Below are 19,976 nucleotides of genomic sequence, written 5' to 3' on the forward strand. Positions count from 1 at the left end.
ATGCTTATTTTTATCCACAGTGTTTAATCTCCCCCCTCCCCCCAAATCCCATACGAATCAGTTTCTTAAATACGACAATTTTGGAGATACAGGAACCAAACGATTCCAGATCTAATTGGTGTCCGCGCCGGAGCATTCCCTTCTGGTTTCTTTAATGAGAGAGAGAAAAAAAAAATGCAAAATTCGTCACTCCGCTAAATCACACCAAAGGCAATCGTGAAGAAGTGGGAATTAAATTACCGACCCAGACAAATTAGTGAGTGGTCTGACATCAGACAGAAATAAAGGTACCTCGGAAAGCAGTCTTGTCTCAATGCTGGCCATTGGTAAAAAAAAAAAAAAAAAAATCAAATACCATTTTTGTCTTGTTTGTGGTTTGCCTATTAAGTAAACAGATAGCTAATCAGTGCTGACAAAGTTTGGGAATCTGGAGGTAAAATGCAGGTCAAACGAGACCCCTGCTTCTGCGTGCTTGCATCTCCCTGGCAGAGCCTGCTGCAGACCCCCTCCGAGCTACTTCTAACTTCCACCAGTGCAATGGGCGAAGGGAGCCTCCCCTTTCCTTCATTACTGGATAGACGTACTGTGGGATAAGTTATGTAGTTCTGAAAGCATATGTATATAATACGATTTTTATATTACACACACCCCTATAAAGTATATAAAAATAGGTAAACTATGTGTGTGCCCCATATATAAATCGCGAAGTTTCAGTAAACTATTAAAATTAATCTAATTCATACGGCCAATTATATACATACACATTATAACATGGCACAAACCCTTAGTAAGATATCTACCGGCCATGTGATATATGTATGTATACCTATGTACTCTAAGAACACATGCTAAAATCCAAATTAGCAATAAAAGCTGTAAGAATAGGGCAGAAGGGGACAGATCGAGTTAGTTTTTCTGTGACTTACTGACGGCCTTAGTATATATGCCTTTAAGCGTTGTTGGTATTTGTCTAATTCGTTGTAGATTTACTGAAGAAAACCTACAAAGTAAAATATAAATGTGAAGGTGTTTTTCTCCCCATTTTGCAGTCAATGTACCATGAAATAAATTATAGTAAATTATTGAAATAAGGCAAATCATTGTTTTTTTCTTCTCAATTTGACTTGAACAATAATAACAAATAACAATGGGTCTGAAGTTCTGGAAGTGAAAGAAATTTCGCTGAAAAAAATATGAAAAGCAACGATAAACGGCGCAGAAACGAATTGTTGATGATTTTCTTTGATGTATAGAATTCAGAGAAAAGTTCTGTATTTAAATTTCATGAAAAGTGAAACAAAGAAACCGTCCGTGATAGATTTTTAACAAGCAATGACAAAAAAATAAAATAATAACTAAAATGAAATGACCCCGGTCTTCTGAGGAAAATCAGGAATTGCATTTTCAGTCTGTATTTTTGTTTCTGTCCCCATCCCCCCCCCCCCCTTTAAAACAACAGAATAACTCGCTGCACCCAATATTCCACTCGGTAATGGAAACAACATTTCCATTTTCCACTCACCTTTGTCTGAAAAAGAGAGTCTCAGTCAGCAAACGATAAATCTAGAGTATTAGACTCTTGTGTTCGACCCCCCCCCCCCCCCCCCCCGTCGAATGGAGTGATTTCTGTTCTCTGTGGGGATGGTGACACAAGTATGCTTCATCCCAGAAATGCCACACAAAAAAATCTCTTTCTGTACATACTGGTGATGACAGATATACGGCTGATAACCTCTTGAGGGAAGGGGGAGATCGCGTTATTTTAAATTCCAGTCATTTTACTGCTAAGGCCCCAATATCTCAGCTTGTACACCGGCAAGACATCCGTCCAGCTCGGAAAAGAGACACCACTTAAGGGTTTGTGGCCAGGCTGTGACTTGACCTGAAACTGTTCCAAAACTCCAGGCAGGGCCCAGCTTTCAGTGCTGTCCGTTCACCCACAAAAGTGACAAATACTTTTGGTGATTGCTCTTCTGTTACTTTGGATTTTTTCCAAATAACCTGATGCTATCTACTAGGTAGACATTTGGGTAGATGTATAAAAAAAAAAAAACATACATCGAATCACATTAATTGATGTTCATAGAGTTGATTTCGGGTTTTTCTTTTCTTTTGTAAGCCACAGTACCTGCCTGTTGATCTTTCAAGAAAGGTTCTGTTCTTCAAATAAAGATGTATTTATTTTGACATTTATATCCGCATTTTCCCAAACAATGTTTAGGTTCAATGTGGCTTGCAAATACAAATACATAAATACATGTTGTATAGTGCATTGCCTGCAATTAAGCATAATGTATTTTACAATAAATCTTATGTCAAAAACATGCGAATTGTTTCACAGATAGATGCCTGCTATTTGTAAGTAGATATTTATTTTTTAAAATCCAAAACCTCCTAGACCTAGAACGTTTAAAGTGAAAATATAGCATGATGGTGCCTTTTAAACTGAGGATTTCTGAAATTTGTATTTCAAAACTTTGTGGTCTTGTTTTCTAATTATACACTTACAGACGTGCATTGTGTGAGTCTGTGTAAAGGGCTGGCTCATGCGAGTGATTTACTAGCAGGGAAATAGGGGCTGAACCTCTTGTTTTCAGGTAGGACAGTTCTCTTCCACTGAAGAGTACTTTGCCGACTAATGCGGAGAGTGGCTGCTGCCGGTCCCTCGGCCCCCCCCCCCCCCCCTCCTTCCCTCCCTGCCTCTTTCTCTCTCTCTCGTCCCCTCTGTGGGTATATACAGGACCGCTGTGACTGGTAGGACTGGCACCCCTGTGGAGATCCATGTTTATTTAGGGCTCAATGAATCCAATCAGGAGCTGCGGTAGGGTGGGTCTTTTTTTTTTCTTTTTCTTTTTTTTGCTTTGCAACAGGGCTGTGTGTAAGAGGCACCTCCTACCTCCTCTGAGCACATTACAGCTTTAGCAGCCTGTGCCGTGCCGAGTCCCCGGAGTTCTCTCTTCTGAATCTAAAGCCAGCAACCACCAAGCAAAGCCCCAATGGCAAAGCAGCAGAAGCAATAGGTTGGATTTTTTTTTCACATTCTGGTGTGTGTGTTTCTCTCTTTCTTGGTTTTCTTTTTTGCTTTTCCTCTTGAAATGGGCGGTCAACCGTGAGGCGATTCCCGGGGGGGGGGGGGGGGAGCAGGAATTAAAACAGAAAGGAAAGCAGGATTTGGCTTTGGTCCCGTTTGAAGCGCTTATCGCAGATAGCCTTATCTGGCAGTCATTTAGACCAGAGACAGGGAGACGGGGTTGCGCGCCTATGGCAAACTCCTTGCTGTGTCTGCTAATAATTTTAATGCGGTTATCTCTGACAGAACTCGAGCGATACTGATAGGAAAAGAAAAGCACGGCTTTGAGGTTTGTTTGTTTTGTTTTTTCTCTCTCTCTCTCCCCCTCCCCCCTTTTGCTGTCAAAGTTTCCGAGGCAGACTCGCTGCCTTCCCGGGATCTGATTTCTGCATTGTTCTTAGTTTCATTCGCTAGAGTATGAGAAAAAAAGATCAACAAACAACAGTTTGATATTCACGAAAGTGATGGGTTATTTTTTTTTTTAATGTCTCCCTCCTCCTTCCCCCATTTTCTTCAGTTCTGCGTTGATGTATGTATACCCTACCAGGGGCCGAGGTGCTCCTCAGCTCCCAGGGCTGATCATGTTGATAGTGGATTGATGCCATTTGCAAGGTGTGTTAGTCAGTGGTTTGGACTTGTAACTGAATGTAAACTTTGGGAGGCCCTCGGTAAATGGTGCAGGCTGGCACGAGCTTTCTCCGAAAGGTACACTTCCCCCCCCCCCCCCCTCCCTCCCTGTTCAGATCTGTTAAGTTTTGTGATGTGTGACTTTCACATCAACCTTTGGGGTTGGGGAGGGGGGGAGGTGAGCAGGAGAAGTTTTGCGAGGCTTTAATCAGTGCTGGTGCACCTTTAGGCAATATTGGATTTGTACTACGGGAGTGTAAGGGCTGGTTTTATTAATCAAAAAATTAATTCCAGTGAATCATCCGTGGGGACAAAAACATTCCATAGGCCCAATGAATTCATCCGTCTCCAAACGTTTAATAAACGATGACAACGGGAGCACATAAAAAAAATCTAAGTACTGTTAAAGGTTTAAATTTGGTCTCTGTTGATCTGATTTTGTTTCGGACTTACCGACAGGGTTGTCTGATAAATGTTTAGCATAGATAAGAGAAGGCTGGGCGAGACCTCCCATTGTTAGGCCCTTGAGTCAAAGGTTGTTAATGACCTTTTGCTGTTGTCTCCTATTGTCCGTTTAAAGAGAAGAGGGGGGAGACAGCACTGATTAAAGCTCCCTGTCTTAAGATAAGTCTTAATACAAACTAATTAAACCGTCTCTTAAAACAGAACAGTTGTTTCTGTGGGTTTGCTAATGTTGTTTTTTCTTTACTTTATTTTCTGGGTGTGCGTATGGGGGATTTCTCCCTATAGCACGAAGGACAGTCTGCTGTCATTTCTCGACAGCCCACGACCTGGATGGACCTGAATGAAGCCAGCTGCTTTGTGGTGCAGAGGTTCCCTTCCGGCAGCCCAGGCGCCTTCTTCTCCTTCCCAGCCAAGGACAGCTCCTGTTCCTCCTCTCCCTCCTCCTCCTCCTCCCAGGGAGATCGGGACTCTTCCAAGACACTTCGGCTTGACATTGTAGGGAACCAGCGTCCAGCAGAGGGCAGCTCACCAACCTCTCCCCTCCAGTTTGGCCCTTTTCATTCCACAAACCCGCCCAACTCGGAAGACATCCTTCTTTTCACCGATTTGGATCAAACCAGCAAACTGATCGTATCCAGCAGAGGCTCCAAGCTGAGTCCTTTCTGCGACCCATCCGAGGAAATGTATCCAACCTTGGCCATCTCTGCAAGCCAAGGAGGACCAGCCACCTATGATGGATCTGCCACCAGCTTCATGCACTCCACGGCAAGCTCCCCTGTTTACGTACCTTCTCCCAGGGTTGGATCCATGCTCTCTTATCACCCGAGCAGCGGGGCTTCTCAACCTGTCTGGTCACAGCCTGTGTCGGAAAGTCATTCTTACGGCAATAGCAGCCCCCATGCGTCCAGCAGATTCCCCTACTCTTCGAGCCCGCCTATGACCAATGGGGCATCGAGAGACGCGGGCTACAGCAACAGTCTGAATGTGAACGCCAGAGACCACTATAATCCTCTGGCTAGGTCTCTCAATGGATCTTACCCTAGTCCATACACATCGTATATGGGACCCCAGCTTACAACCGCCTGGCCTCCAGCACCTTTTGACAACTCCATGCTCAACAGTCTCCAGAACAGAGCTGCTTCCATACCCATGCGAGGGCCCAGCGCAGGTAAGCCGGCCTCACTGCAGCCTGCTCTTAGTTTCTACAATTAAATGAATAATCCAAGAAATATACAGGAATATACTAGATTCCACAAAATCCTCAAATCGTTCCTATTCAAACAAACCCTCATAAAGAACGACCATATCTCAAACAATTAATTATTACCTGAATTGGTTATTTACTATTAACTTTCTCTTTGCTTCATGTACAATTTCTCATTCATGATAGATTTTCTAAATGTTAAACATCCATAGCTATCCCAGTATGTTTATGAAATTCTATTGTAAAATTGGATTCTTACAACAAATTACTTTCTTACCATTATTCTTTGTTATGTATCCTATACTGTTTATTGTAAGCCACATTGAACTCAAACTTGTTTGGGATAATATAGGATATAAATGTCATAAATAATAATAGTAATAATAATAATATACAGCCTATATGAAAGTATATAGAAAGCCTGGCAGACCTTGAATCTGTGAACAGTGAAAGATACCTGTCTTGAACTCAGTTTAATGCTGACCAATCAAATCAATATATTTTCATTGGTTAGGGAGAATGTGTGCCCTCTCAGTAGTAGGTAAAAACAGCGGTAGGAAGAACATTTAATACCAAAGAGGTTCAAGCTGGACTTTACAAATGATAATAGTAACCATTTTTTTATGAACCGTATGCTCCCAAGTAATTAATTGTTCTGCCCTGAGCACAAACTGGTAGAAAACCGATTGTGAATAAACCTTTATTATAGGGGTCTGAAAGGTCACTGTAGTGTACAGGACATTTATGCTTAAATAACCGATTGACTTTAACAAGTGCAAAATAAGATACATAATTTGGATGTGGGTCTAGATTTTAACTTTCCAGGACATATGTCAACCTGAAACGCATTTTGCGGAGAAAGAAGTATGTTCCACATAGCGTTGACCACAGGCGGCTATTTGTTGGTTCACGGTTCTTAAAGAATATGAACCTTGGTAAATTTTCCAAAAGATTATTTAGGAAGAAAAGGTCAAGACATTGGTTTGGAGGCTTTTTTTTTTTTTTTTAATTAGGTCGATGAAAACTGAGCCATAACCCCCCCCCCCCCCCCCCCCCCCCCCCCGGCAAGATGCTCTCAAATCTACAGAATCAATCCAATTCAGATATGTGGCCTATAACTTATTTACACGTGGCTGGTCGACTGACATGGCAACCACATTGCTTTATGCTTCAATATGTTTATTAATTTTCAATTCTAACAAGAATACACTTGTTTTGAAATACAGCCGTATTAACCACATTGCTTTATATAACGATTTGAAGTTTTAAGATTTTAACTGGGGATACTTCAGTGTAGGATCCCACCTGTCTTTTAAAAATCTTAGGTCCTTGAGTGATAGATCTTAGCACAGGAGGAATCAACTTTTCTATTATGGATGATAAAACGCAGAAGCAAGCACTCCCCTTTGCCACAGCGAAGGACTTTTCTTTGCCACATGAACTGAAGTCAGCCCCCTGCGTTTCTTAGGGATGGGTGATGAGCCCGGGCCTAGCAGTGTCCCTTTAATGACAGGCTACAGCTATTTTAAGCCTAACCTTCTGTTGATGTTGACTAAGCGACAGATAGTGAGGGGAGGTCTATTGTTCAGTGATAGACTAGATAGAGAAACATAAGGTAAAGGCCAGCACCACATCTAGGGTTACACAAACCATGGTGAATATTCAGACGGGGATGAAAAAGGAAATCATTTTCGACTTTCGAATCGCTCCTATCATGTATTAGAAACAGGAAATGTGCCGCAATAGTAATTTGTATTTACATCATTCTTTTCCTTAGGACAAGGCGTCAACTTGCTTTGCAATACAGAAACAAAGGTGCACCTATCTCTCTGTGGGGTGTAAAGTCTATCATTGAGGATTTATTTTTTTATTTTTTTTATTTTGTGAACTATAACTGAAAATGTCCAGGTCAAGAACTTTTCCAGATCAGAAGGTTCTCAGTTCCACCTCATTTATCCCCCACCAGTTTTTACATACACTGTATTTGGATGAATTGTCTTTGAGCGCCCATTTAAAATTAATATAAAAGTGTATTTGCAGTCTGTAGCACTTGTGCCGTTCTTTATCTAATCTGAAATTAGCATGCACACAAGAAGTTCTCGAAAAAAAGAGAGGACTTCAAAGAAAACTCTGTAAAATGAATCAAATTGACTTTCTTAGTCTGATATAGACAATATAAATCAGTGAAAGAGACCTTCCAACCAGAAAATAAAGCTACTCTGGCATATGTATACACGGTAGAAGAATTAATGTCAGGGGAAAAAACTCCCATTTATTGAAAAATGAAGAAATACACTGAATAAGAGGAGAGAGAGAAAGAGAGGGCGAGAAAAGTTTGCGGAGGAGCCAAGGGTCAGAGCCTTTTGCCAGGGCTGTCCCAGGGCAAGACCAGGCTTTAGGCAGCGCTGATTCATTTCCACTACACGGGTTTAAATCTAGAGGTTACTGCCCGATGTCTGATGCCCCCCCCCCCCCCCCCCTGCTCAGGCTTTTTCGGTAGTAGTTTAAGGCAGAGCGGACATATTCCTATCCCCAGAGGGCTTGCAGTCTGTTTGTACCTGAGGCAGTGGAGAAGTGACTTGTCCAAGGTCACATAGAGCGTCAGTGACATTTGAACCCTGGTGGCTTCTTTGGTTCTGAGCCGCCATGTCATTGTTGTTGATGATTTGCAGAATAAAGAATACATAGGCTGGCAAAAGGGTCAAGATCACACATTGTAAGTTGCTGTATAGTAAGCAATTTGGTTTTACATCTATGTGACTGTATCCTTCAACACTGTTTATATACCCAAGGCTGGAATGCTCTTTTTGACGGAAATAAAATATTTAACAATCTGAACCACCACAGTTTTGCTCTGAAAAAAAAAAAGAGAACCAGACACTTAATAATTCTCCTAATTTGAAAAGATATTTTGAATGTTTTTACACATTTTTGGAGTATACAAAATTAGGCTGAGCAATCCGGTTCCCATTTGGAGCTCAACTCATAGACTGATGAAGAAAGTAAACATATTGTATGAAAATATAGTTTATCCCTAATTTGTTTTAAACAGTTAACAATTTATGGATTTTCACTACAAAACCAAATCCTAAACCTTTTTACATTTTCCTAGACTACATACATACAATTTCTGGGTAGGAAAGGTGTTGCTGGCATTTCAATGCAGGCAGTTGTCAATAAACTATAAATTAAGGAACCGACCTTATCAGGATTTAAATAATACTTGGGCAGTGCTAGTTAACTTTTAATGCAGATTTTTGAAATCACTGGAACCTGCAAAGAATCAGGGGAGTGGGGACTTTAATAGTATTCCTCGGTACTAGAAAGAAATGGAGATCTGTGTATGGCAAACATGCTTTTTTTTGGGGGGGGGGGGACCCATCAGTCCTTTCAAGACAGATTCCTTCTGAATTAGCAGGTCCGTTCAATGATTTATTTTAAATTTATTAGGCGGGAAACCAAAACAAATGCTTATGCTACTTAACTATCTTTGGAAAAGTGTAATTTCATTGTATTATCCTTTTGTTTAAGACATTTATAACTTCATTGGAGAATGTGGAGAGTTTTTCAACTTTTATGGAGTTATTTATGTTTCTTTTGTTGAGTTTAATTTGTCATTACTGGGTGAAATATAAACGGGGGATTAGGAGCTGGGTGCACAGTTCCACTAATACTTCTATATTTTCAGTGCCCTGAAATCTTAAATATTTCAAGGATGGAAATGTTCTGTAGTAGAAACAGCTGTAAAGATGAATAAATCTTGCAAGTACATTGCATCTTTCAAAACTGCCCACTCATGTTTACGGCTTCCCTGAAGGTGTTTGTGACGACATGATCGTTCTTATAAAACAAAAACAAACAAACAAAAACCCTACACATAAAGTTGTTTGACAGCACAAAATTTCTTCTTTTCCTGTTTATTTTTACATGATTACTTTTTTTTTTAGCATTTTTATTATTGAAAGCCCTTAAGTATCTAGTTAGATCAATACAGGTTGAAGTGCTGATTCTAGTTGAAAATGCACAACTAGTTTTGAACACGTAACAAATCTTGACCCGTATCTTTAATTATTCTTATTAATAGCTCACTGTTACATTTACCCTTACAACTTGTTTTCCGGGCAAATCATTCACCATGAGTTGTTAATTATAGGGCTTCCATCTCATTTAGATTCTAGCTTCTGTCTTTCTTTTCAATCTTTATATCTTTATCAATTTTGAAGGAAAAAATAAAGCTTAACGCAGAATAATATTTTTATATACAAATGCTTAAAAAATCAGAATACATCGATGTCCTAATTTTCTAGATCTGTACATGGATACGGGGTGGGGGAGACAGAAGAAACGGAAAATAAAAACTCTTAGCTCCTTTTTTTCATAATTTGCTCTGAATTAGACTGGATTCTTTTTTCTCTTTTTTTTTTCTCCAGAGAAAGAAGGGCAGCTTCACTTCCCTCATTTCCCAGGTCGTTATCTTTACAGCAAACGATCCACACTGAGATCCTGCTTGACTGTAGTGTAGTTTTAAATTTTCATAAAAATTAAAAGAATGTTTTCCAAACTGGCAGTCTGACGCAGATCTGGTGGTGCAGAAAACATTTTCTAACTACTTCTTTTTAGTTAAGTCTACGTCATTTGCTGTTGCTTTGGTCGAGTACCTGACTTTAAAAAGACGTTTCTTTGTCATTAGCTTTTAACAGTGACGCCACATGCCAAAATGAATTAAAAAGGTCAGAAGGAGATCCGACGTCAGGAGTTTTCACTTAAGATTCTTAATCGCTGTAAATATCAGTGATCATAGCAGAACGCCAGTAATTTATTACTCCAGCTGCAGAGCTTTCTTGTTTCAGGTTAATCCTGCATGTCTTTCACAGTCTTCAAATTTTTTTTAATTATTCATTTTTCTTCCATTTAGAAAACAGCTCTAACCAGGCACACACATTTTGCCGATTTTTCCGGTTCACTTGAAAAAGGAACTTATGATAATTTTATAATTGCATATACAAATTATTTATTATTATATTTATATGCAGATAATTATGAGAAAACTCATACATGTCTTTAGCAGCCGTGCTATGAAACGCCCATCATTACAAAGTTCGCCAGAATTTCTTGGTAATTCTTCCAAAAAGCTGGGCTTTATTTCTTGCCAAAATTGGAGGACAAATATTTTAAGAGTAAGGAACAACATTCAGCACTCTGAAAAACCAAAAATGATATTTTGTTCCGAGCATTGAAGGAAGAGACTTCAATTCAATAAAGAACATTAAACAAATGAAACCTCAATTCCCACAGAAGGTCTACATTGATGACCTTTCATCAAAGGCTATAATAACTGGTTTCCAATTAAAGCACCAAAAAATGTAACAGGATTATGGACCTTGTGCTACAGTAATTGTATATAGAATACAGCAGGGTTGGTTCAGCCTGTTTCTGGAATATTCCGGTGAAGAATACCTTCCCAAGCTAAGTGATATGGCTTTTTTTATGTGGACAGAGGACTTATATCTATGATATTTTTCAGCTTTAATTGAACAGTGTTAGTTTTGATATTGTTAGTTTTTTAAAGAGATTTTATTGAAATTTTTGTTAGAAAAAAAGGGATACACATTGGAACAGGGAAAACAGATATTCAAAAATGTCTCTCTCCTCTCACCCATATAACTTCCCTACTTAGGCTGAGCTACTGTATGTTCTCTATGCCGCTTTTCTTTTTCTCTGCTGATATTGTTAATTTTAATATTATTCTAATAATTTAAGAGCATCTTTTTTCATAACAGTGCGTTTTCTCTCTTGGTAGGAGTTGTTTTCACTGTTACTTTTTTGGTGCTTTAATGGGAAAACAGTGATTATAGGCTTTGATGAATGGTTATCAATGTAGACCACCTGTGGCCGTTGAGGTTTCATTTGTTTAATATTCTTTACTGAATTGAAGTCTTTTCCTTCGCGCCTTCTGTCTCGCTGCACCCTACGCCTGGAATAAACTTCCTGAGCCCCTACGTCTTACCCCATCCTTGGCCACCTTTAAATCTAGACTGAAGGCCCACCTCTTTAACATTGCTTTTGACTCATAACCACTTGTAACCACTCGCCTCCACCTACCCTCCTCTCTTCCTTCCCGTTCACATTAATTGATTTGATTTGCTTACTTTATTTTTTTTTTTGTCTATTAGATTGTAAGCTCTTTGAGCAGGGACTGTCTTTCTTCTATGTTTGTGCAGCGCTGCGTACGCCTTGTAGCGCTATAGAAATGCTAAATAGTAGTAGTAGTAGTAATGCTCAGAACAAAATGTAATTTTTGATTTTTCAAAATTGGAGGACGCCATTTAGGTTTTTCTTCTTGCAGACATGGAACTGTCTGTATTCATTGTGGTACTAACCAGGATTGATAGAGGAGATATGATTAGAATGACAATATTTCAACAACACCAATGAATTACCATCTTAGTATATTTCTACTCACGGTACAAAATTAAAAATAGAGGGAAGTTATGGAAGCCTATCTCTGGAACTAACGCTTTAGATTAAACACTAATAAGGGCTTAGCAGGATGTATATATTTGTGGTCAAACAATCTAAACTAGTCAGGCTAAGTAACAATCAGGCTTTCAATTTAACCTGTTCACTTTTATTCCCATACGAGTGAACTATTTCTGTATCTATTTTACAAAAAAATATATAGTTGAAAAATGTTATATACTGTTAAGTTTAAGATATTTGGGAAAAGTAAAAAAAATATATATATATTTACGCTGAGTGAAGGCCTGAATCTCTCTCTTCTTTGTCTCTAGTATTATAAAGATGGATAGGTGATCCAGTGAGGAAGAACAGTTAAGCAAGTTTAAATGACAGACTCTAACATACAACAGACACAAAACTACATTTCTGAAGGTTTTTAAATCTGTCAGCATCAGATCAGCCGCATTCCTAAGTGCTGGACACAATTTAAAAAAAAAAACCCAAAACACCTAAGTTGAAAAGCAGCTGGTAGAATGGCAACTAACGATTATTATTCACTATCTTTTCTGCTATGGGGTTTTTTTTCTGACTGATAAACTGATTTTTCATGTGTGGGTTACTGGAGAAAAGCAGGCAACAGCAGAAGGGCCAACTGAAAGGGGATGGGCTATCAGGCCATGACAGGAAGTGAGGTGGACTTGAAACCAGATCTTTGAAAAATGTTATAACACGCAGTCACAACAAGGGTAGAGTCCCACCTACGAGGAGCAAGTAGCACTGGTCCGGCTGTTCAGTGATCTGTGGATGTGTGAAGTGTCTGCCTGAGCACTGGGTTGGTAATTTGAAGATGGATAGAAAGACCTGAACGGGTGGGAGGTAAAAGGGTCCTCCATAGCTATGCCACCAAAGGCCAGTGTGTGAGGACATTATTAGAAGGTCACTGCTTTGCTTTTGTTCTACTGTCTAGACTTGCTGGATGATCTGTCAGAGAGCAGGGAATGTGTCAATTGTGGCTCCATCCAGACCCCGTTGTGGAGACGGGACGGCACCGGCCACTACCTGTGCAATGCCTGTGGGCTTTACAGCAAGATGAACGGCCTGAGCAGACCCCTCATCAAGCCCCCGAAGAGAGTGGTGAGTGCTGGGGGTGACCCCATGTGATGATCCTCTTCCCCCTCCCAAATTAGTCCTCACCGGGGAGTGGAGGAGGTGATACACAGTGTCTTTTCTCCTCCTCCTCCTCCTCCTCCTCCTCCTCCTCTTCCCTTCCAGTTTGACTCTGTTCCCTTGTCACACAGGTTATTACAGGAGAGTCCCTGATTTCCCACTTTTCCACCCTACTGGGTTTTCTATTCTGTATTTTTGGTTTTGTATTGACCATCTCCCCTCCCCCTCCCCAAAAGAGAAAAATATCTTGGGGGTCGATGCTCAGAACCTACTGCCAGCGTTTAGAGCTGATTATTTTATTTTTTATTTTTGTTACATTTGTACCCCGCACTTTCCCACTCATGGCAGGCTCAATGTGGCTTACATGGGGCAATGGAGGGTTAAGTGACTTGCCCAGAGTCACAAGGAGCTGCCTGTGCCTGAAGTGAGAATCAACTCAGTTCCCCAGGACCAAAGTCCACCACCTTAACCACTAGGCCACTCCTCCATTTACTTTAGTGCTGGACTAGCGCTGGTGTCAATCTGCACAGAATGCTCAGAGGACTTTAGTGAAGGAAACAATGTACACACCAAAGATGGCTTCAAATTGTATTTAAATGTAGTCAAACGGATGTTAATGAGATCGTTTGCTCTGCCCTCCCAATGCTCAGAGAACAGCACACAAACAAACCTTGCTTTTACCGCTGGAAACCTACCACCAGCATGGAGCTGGCGTAGGGGGGGATTTGAAGAGAGGATTTCTTTAGAATTTGACTTTAAAATCTGCCGGTTTTGATTTCTTTTGGAAATGGAAGGAAGCCTGTGCAAGCTTCTAAGCGCTGGTACTAAGATGCAATTGTGTGCGAGTCTGAGCAAACCCGAAAGTGAAAGCCACCATTGGCACCTATTTTCCGGGCTTAAATATAAGCCTTCAAAGTGAAAAAAAAATGTGAAAAGCTTATATTTAAAAGGCACAGAAGAATGGCGCTGTTGTGTGCTTCACTTCAAGGTTTGCCTGAGCATGTACATAAGAGCTGCACTTACCGCGAAACGCTGTACGTGTGCACCAGGCAAGTTTCTCCCCCTTACTTTCAGTCTCACGGCATGTATATAATTTGAATGTCATTAGCTTTGATCACTGGAGGGCTACTTTTTCTGCGCTGTTCATGCGCTATGGGGCAGGCACTGTTCCCCTTAGTGCCAGAGCTTTGAGTATCGGGGCCTGGGAGGGCCAGACTGCACTGAAATAGGAGCTACAACATCAGACTTGAATAGTGACTTTCAGAGAAAATGCATACAAATGGATCAGTGTTATTGTTTTTTTCTCTCTCTCTTCACCCCCCCCCCCCCCCCCCCCCACCTACCTCCTATTATTAAGTCTGACTCATCAAATATCAGTCTAGCATTCTGCTATCTGGTGCAGATCATATCTCACCCAGAAGGTGCCAGCTAGACAGACCAAAATGTTGAAAGTTTGTGGGTGTTAAGCTCATCACTAGCTCCCCATATTTCTCTTAATTGCTGCATAGTTAAAAGTAGTAGTGCCACATGCTTCAGATCATTTTGTTCAGATCTAGGTGAGGCCTCCTCTCCCCCCTCCCCATCAGCAGCCCAGCCTATACCTTACTTCCATATTTAGAGGATTTGTTAGGAAAGTATTGTCAAATAATCTGTAGGATGCATATACATAGTAACATAGTAGATGAGGGCAGAAAAAGACCTGCACGGTCCATCCAGTCTGCCCAACAAGATAACTCATATTTGCTGCTTTTTGTGTATACCCTACTTTGATTTGTACCTGTGCTCTTCAGGGCACAGACCGTATAAGTCTGCCCAGCACTATCCTCACCTCCCAACCACCTGCCCCTCCTCCCAACCATCGGCTCTGGCACAGACCGTATAAGTCTGCCCAGCACTATCCCCGCCTCCCAACCACCAGCCCCTCCTCCCAACCACTGGCTCTGGCACAGACCGTATATGTCTTCCCAGCACTATCCCCACCTCCCAACCACCAGCCCCGCCTCCCGATCTTGACTAAGCTCCTGAGGATCCATTCCTTCGGCACAGGATTCCTTTATGCTTATCCCACGCATGTTTGAATTCCGTTACCGTTTTCATTTCCACCACCTCCCGCGGGAGGGCATTCCAAGCATCCACTAGGCTACAGTGTCCTTTATAGATATTCCCTAGTTGTACTCCCACCTAGCCATCTGTTTTATTCATTGTTATTTATTTAGATTTTGCTCACACTTTTCTTTCAGTAGTAGCTCAATGTGAGGAGTTGCATTCAGGTACATGGGGTATTTGAAAGGTGAATACTGCAAACCTTGAAGTGGGAGGACTCTATGGAGTCTGATCAGGCAAAGAAAACTTCTTGTAAACCATAAAAAAAAGCAAATTAAAACAAAACACTTCTTTAAGGACAGTGATTCTTTTTTTTTTTTTAAGTGTTTGCAGGCACAGCTGTTGCTACTGCTGTAGAACGTGCCTTGTCTTCCCAGAACAGGAACAGAAGCCTGGCTTCTGACCTGTCATCTTTAAATTGCCCATTTAAAACTTAAGTGTAAAAGGGATTTTTGGAGCTGGGTACTAATCAAGCTAATTTAATTGCCACAATTTAATTAGCATGGCTCCACTTAACAAATGTTGTTTGTTCTGGGTGAGTTTCAGGAGAGTTTCAACCTAGCGTCTGACACCTAATGAAAACAGAGCTCATTTCCCATTGTTCCATTGTCTTACTAGTACTGTAATATTTTGTTTAGGGAACCAGTTAAATGTGACTTGGAGTCCTTGTGCTTTGAAACACAAAAGCTTCTTTTAATGGTAACTATTGGAAATTCCATGCAAAAAAGTTTTTTTTGTTTTTTTTTAAATTAAAGGACTTAGGTTCAGGGAAGTTACCAAAGGATGAATTGTGGCTAGTTAACATTGTGTTGTTGGTTTTGAGTGTAGCCTCTAACGAAAACTGGCTCCCCAATGCTCAACCATAATAAGGTGCAAATCATATGCACAGTTTGACTGAAAGCAAGGGGGTGGAACATGCCTGGTATATGTGCACAAGAGTTTCATAGTAAGCTGAGTTCTTGTACACATGTGCCAGACAAATCCGGAAGCAAAGGACACATCGGTGCCATTCTTCTGTGCCTTTAAATATAAGCTTTTCTACCAATTTATTATATTTAAGTGCAGAAAACAGGCACCAATATGTGCTTTCACTTTTGGGTTTGCTCTGACTTGTACGTATTTGTCTCTCACTACCAGCTCTTAGGGGCTTGCATGAGCTTCTTTCTGCTCCCAAATAAAATAAAACCCGGCAGATTTTAAAGAAAAATTGTTAAGTTTTTAGCAGGAAGGGTGGCTTTGTTTTGTGCTATGCCCCTATCTGAGCGTTAGGAGGGAATAGGAAGTGACCTCATTAATATCCATTTAAATACTATTTACACTAATCTTTGGCATGCACTTGTCTGTCACTACCAGCACTTAGAGGATTGCATGAGCTTCTTTCTGTTCCAAATGAAGTAAAACCTGGCAGATTTTAAAGAGAAACTGGAAGGGAGGCTTTGTTTTGTGAGCTGTTCTCTAAGCATTGAGAGGGAATAGGAAGTGACCTCATTGACATCCGTTTGACTGTATTTAAATACTATTTGCACTAATCTTTGGCATGCACATTGTTTCCCATGCTGGAGCCCTCTGAACATTCGGCACAGATTAATGCCGGCACCAGTCCAGCGCTAATCAGCTCTAGCGCCGGCCTTAAGTTCTGAGCATCGGCCTATCAGAGGGAATTTCTATAAAATAGATGCTAACATTTAGGTTCCAGTTACACATGTAAATGTGGAGACTACTGGCCTAAGTACACATACATGCCAGATATGTGCTTATGTGCTAGTCTGTAAATATGATCATATCAATGATAGTGCGTGTTTTACAGGTGGGCACACACACTGACAAACTCTGGGCGGAGCTTGAGCAGGAAGCACATTTACGCACATAACTTTAAAAATGCTATAATGTTATGTATGTATCACCAGCACTTCTGTGCACGCACTCTAACTCCATGGCTGGCATAAACGCTTGTGCCTAAGTGCATGCATTCATGTATACCCCGTTATGCTAGTATACCCGCCAGCGAGCCTTCTCCGGAGTAGCCCCCAAACTCTGGAATGCACTCCCTGAAAGGCTTCGCTTAACACAAGACTGTCTCTACTTCAGGAAACAGGTGAAAGCTGCTGTTCAACCAGGCCTTTAATGGAAAGAAGTAACTAACTTGCTAGTCACACACACACAAGGCTGCACATAGTATAGCAGGATATGTTTATCCACCCCTATCCTAGACGAGATAATATTTAAGCACATTACTGACCTCATGTGCAACTTTTTTTAAAGTAGTCCCCTTATTTTCTAACTCCTGTTACTCTATCTTATGTATCTATATGTTCCATCTTTGCTTTATGCTGACCACAGCTTGAATACTGTGCGCAATTCTGGTCACCGCATCTCAGAAAAGATTTAGCGGAATTAGAAAAGGTACAGAGAAGGGCTACAAAAATGATAAAGGGGATGGGACACTTCCCTATGAAGAAAGGCTAAAGTGGCTAGGGCTCTTCAACTTGGAGAAAAGATGGCCGAGGGGAGATATGATAGAGGTCTATAAAATAATGAGTGGAGTGGAACGGGTAGACATGAATCGTTTGTTTACTCTTTCCAAAAATACTAGGACTAGAGTCACGCAATGAAGCTACTAAGTAATAAATGTAAAACAAACTGGAGAAAATATTTCTTCACTCAATTCGTGGTTAAACTCCGGAATTCATTGCCAGAGAATGTAGTAAAAGCAGTTAGCTTAGTGGAGTTTATAAAGGGTTTGGATAACTTCCTAAAATCCACAGTTTATTTCTAGGATATGCAACATAAAGCCTGTTTTACTGTTCTGGGATCTTGTTGCCAGGCATTTGTGACCTGGATTAGGCACTGTTGGAAACATAATACTGGGCTTGATGGACCTTCGGTCTATCCCAGTGTGCAACGCTTATGTTCTTATGTGTTGATATTGTAATGTAGCGTACTATGCCATACCTTGTATTGTTAGTTAAATATATTTATGTTGTAACTGTCCCCGCCCCCCATGATATTCAGCAGTTTTTTGACTCCTGGCCGGTTAAATATGGGATAACCAGCTATCCGCCAGCCATATACCACTGAATATTGCCGGTTAGCGATTAGCGGATAGCCAGATATATCAGGTGATATAACCGGCTATCCACTGTTTTTTTAAAGTTAGACCGGCCACGTTTGGCTACATGAAACCCTGGAATATCTTTGGCTGATCTGATTTTAACCAGGCAGTGCTGAATATCGGCTTGGCATGTTAAAATCTGACCGGATATTCAATGCCAGTCACCGGAAACCGCCTGGCACTGAATATAGGCTCTCAGCATCAACTGCGGAGTTAGCTGGTCTAATTCCCATATTCTGAAAATTGGTCCTGTCTTGTCTAGGTTTGACATTATTGCTGAATCCCATTAGCCTGATGAATTATGCCACCAGCTCCCCTGAAGGGGGGACACCAAATGCCATAATGCTTTGGGATGTAAATCTTCCTCCTGACACTGGGTCATTTAGCAGCTTGGAATTGCTGGTTACTTCATTACTCCCTCCCCCTCCCCCCTCACAAGTTACTGCAGATTTGGCTTTTACCCATTGTATGCATGAACTTGTAGTTCTGCATTTCTTAGGGAAATTGGAGCTACATTGCTGGGCTGATAGCTCAGGTGACATGTGCTGCATGTAGCAGTGCAGAAAACCTGGTTTCATTCCCACCCTTAGGTTTTTATGCCTGGTTCAGTTGGAACTGGGGATGCTGCATTCATAATCCCTGAGGTGAGTGGATGGTGTCTCAGGCATTAGTCTATGAAAACACCTTTCATCACCAGAACTGCCAAATTGCCCCAGCGTCAAGAGTGAGGGGGTCTTTTTCTTTGGCTAGTCCACAGCGAAAGCAGTGTGGCATTTTCAGTCCTCAATTTTTAGTCATTAAAAACAGTACTGCAGGACGCATAAGGGGCAATTCTATAACTGGGGACCACAAATTAGGCTCCTAGATACCAAGCACTGGCCACTAATTCTATAATGGAATCTTAGCTTGGCAGAGTTCAAAAAGGGGTTAGACGGTTTCCTAAAGGACAAATTCATAAACCACTACTAAATGGACCTGGGAAAAATCCACAATTCCAGGAATAACGTGTATAGAATGTTTGTATAGCTCACCAGGTGCCCTTGGCCTGGATTGGCCACTGTCGTGGACAGGATGCTGGGCTCAATGGACCCTTGGTCTTTTCCCAGTATGGCATTTCTTATGTACTTATGGCTGCCAAGATTCCGGTATGGAATACTAGCACAAATTGGCATCGATGCACCTACATTTAGGTGTGGCCCACTCACACCATGTCAACAGAAAGCCATAAGTGGGGATGCCCATATACGGCAATAGAGTGTTCTATTAGTTAAGCATGCAAATGTTGGTCCCGCCCAGAACCCACTCATGCCCCTCCCTGTGTCCCCCTTACATTTACACACTATGTTGCAAGCTTCATTATTTTACATTATACTTCTATACCGCTGATACCTTCAGGTTCTTAGAGGTTTACAATAATTTAAAAAACAAGCAATCTAAGTGTTAGCAGTCTATAAATTTACACATGTAATCAGTGTGTAAATCTAAGCACATGTTATAGAATGAGGGGGATAATGTATTAATATACATTACATGGCAGCCTGATCACTATGGATTGTGGCCACCATTTTGAACCTGGCACCACTTTTTCTTCTAAGCTGAGCAGGAGTCCTCCAACTTCATCGCTTCCAGTGGTGGTGGTGGGGAGGGGTGCTTCAACACTGTGTTTTGAATTCTAGGGACAGGCAGGTTTCCTGGAGTCCTGCAGAGCTTGCCTGTCCCTCGCTATTGAAAATGTGATAGTGAAGTAGACTCCCCCCACTGGCACCAGC

At 41.1% G+C, this 19,976-nt stretch overlaps 1 protein-coding gene and 1 long non-coding RNA gene across 4 annotated transcripts in view; one reads left to right on the forward strand and one right to left on the reverse strand.

Moving 5' to 3' along the window:
* Positions 1–1,836, reverse strand: part of LOC115460345 — a 35,233-nt gene extending 33,397 nt beyond the window's left edge. The window contains exon 1 of the long non-coding RNA XR_003940467.1: positions 1,523–1,836. This is a non-coding gene — a long non-coding RNA (uncharacterized LOC115460345). The remainder of the gene's footprint in view (positions 1–1,522) is intronic.
* Positions 1,837–2,922: 1,086 nt separating this feature from the next.
* The window catches only part of GATA6 (GATA binding protein 6), a 94,391-nt gene continuing 77,337 nt past the window's right edge, over positions 2,923–19,976 (forward strand). Inside the window, exons 1-3 of one of the 3 annotated variants that reach the window (XM_030213446.1) lie at positions 2,923–3,044; positions 4,448–5,330; positions 12,793–12,959. In XM_030213446.1, coding sequence (XP_030069306.1) covers positions 4,493–5,330; positions 12,793–12,959 — 1,005 coding nt within the window. In that variant the 5' untranslated portion in view covers positions 2,923–3,044; positions 4,448–4,492. Of the gene's footprint in view, positions 3,045–3,298; positions 3,360–4,447; positions 5,331–12,792; positions 12,960–19,976 lie in introns of those variants that run through there. The other 2 variants (XM_030213442.1, XM_030213452.1) reach the window with 2 other exon arrangements.

This window comes from Microcaecilia unicolor, chromosome 1, assembly GCF_901765095.1.
Source record: "Microcaecilia unicolor chromosome 1, aMicUni1.1, whole genome shotgun sequence".
Lineage (NCBI taxonomy): Eukaryota > Metazoa > Chordata > Amphibia > Gymnophiona > Siphonopidae > Microcaecilia > Microcaecilia unicolor.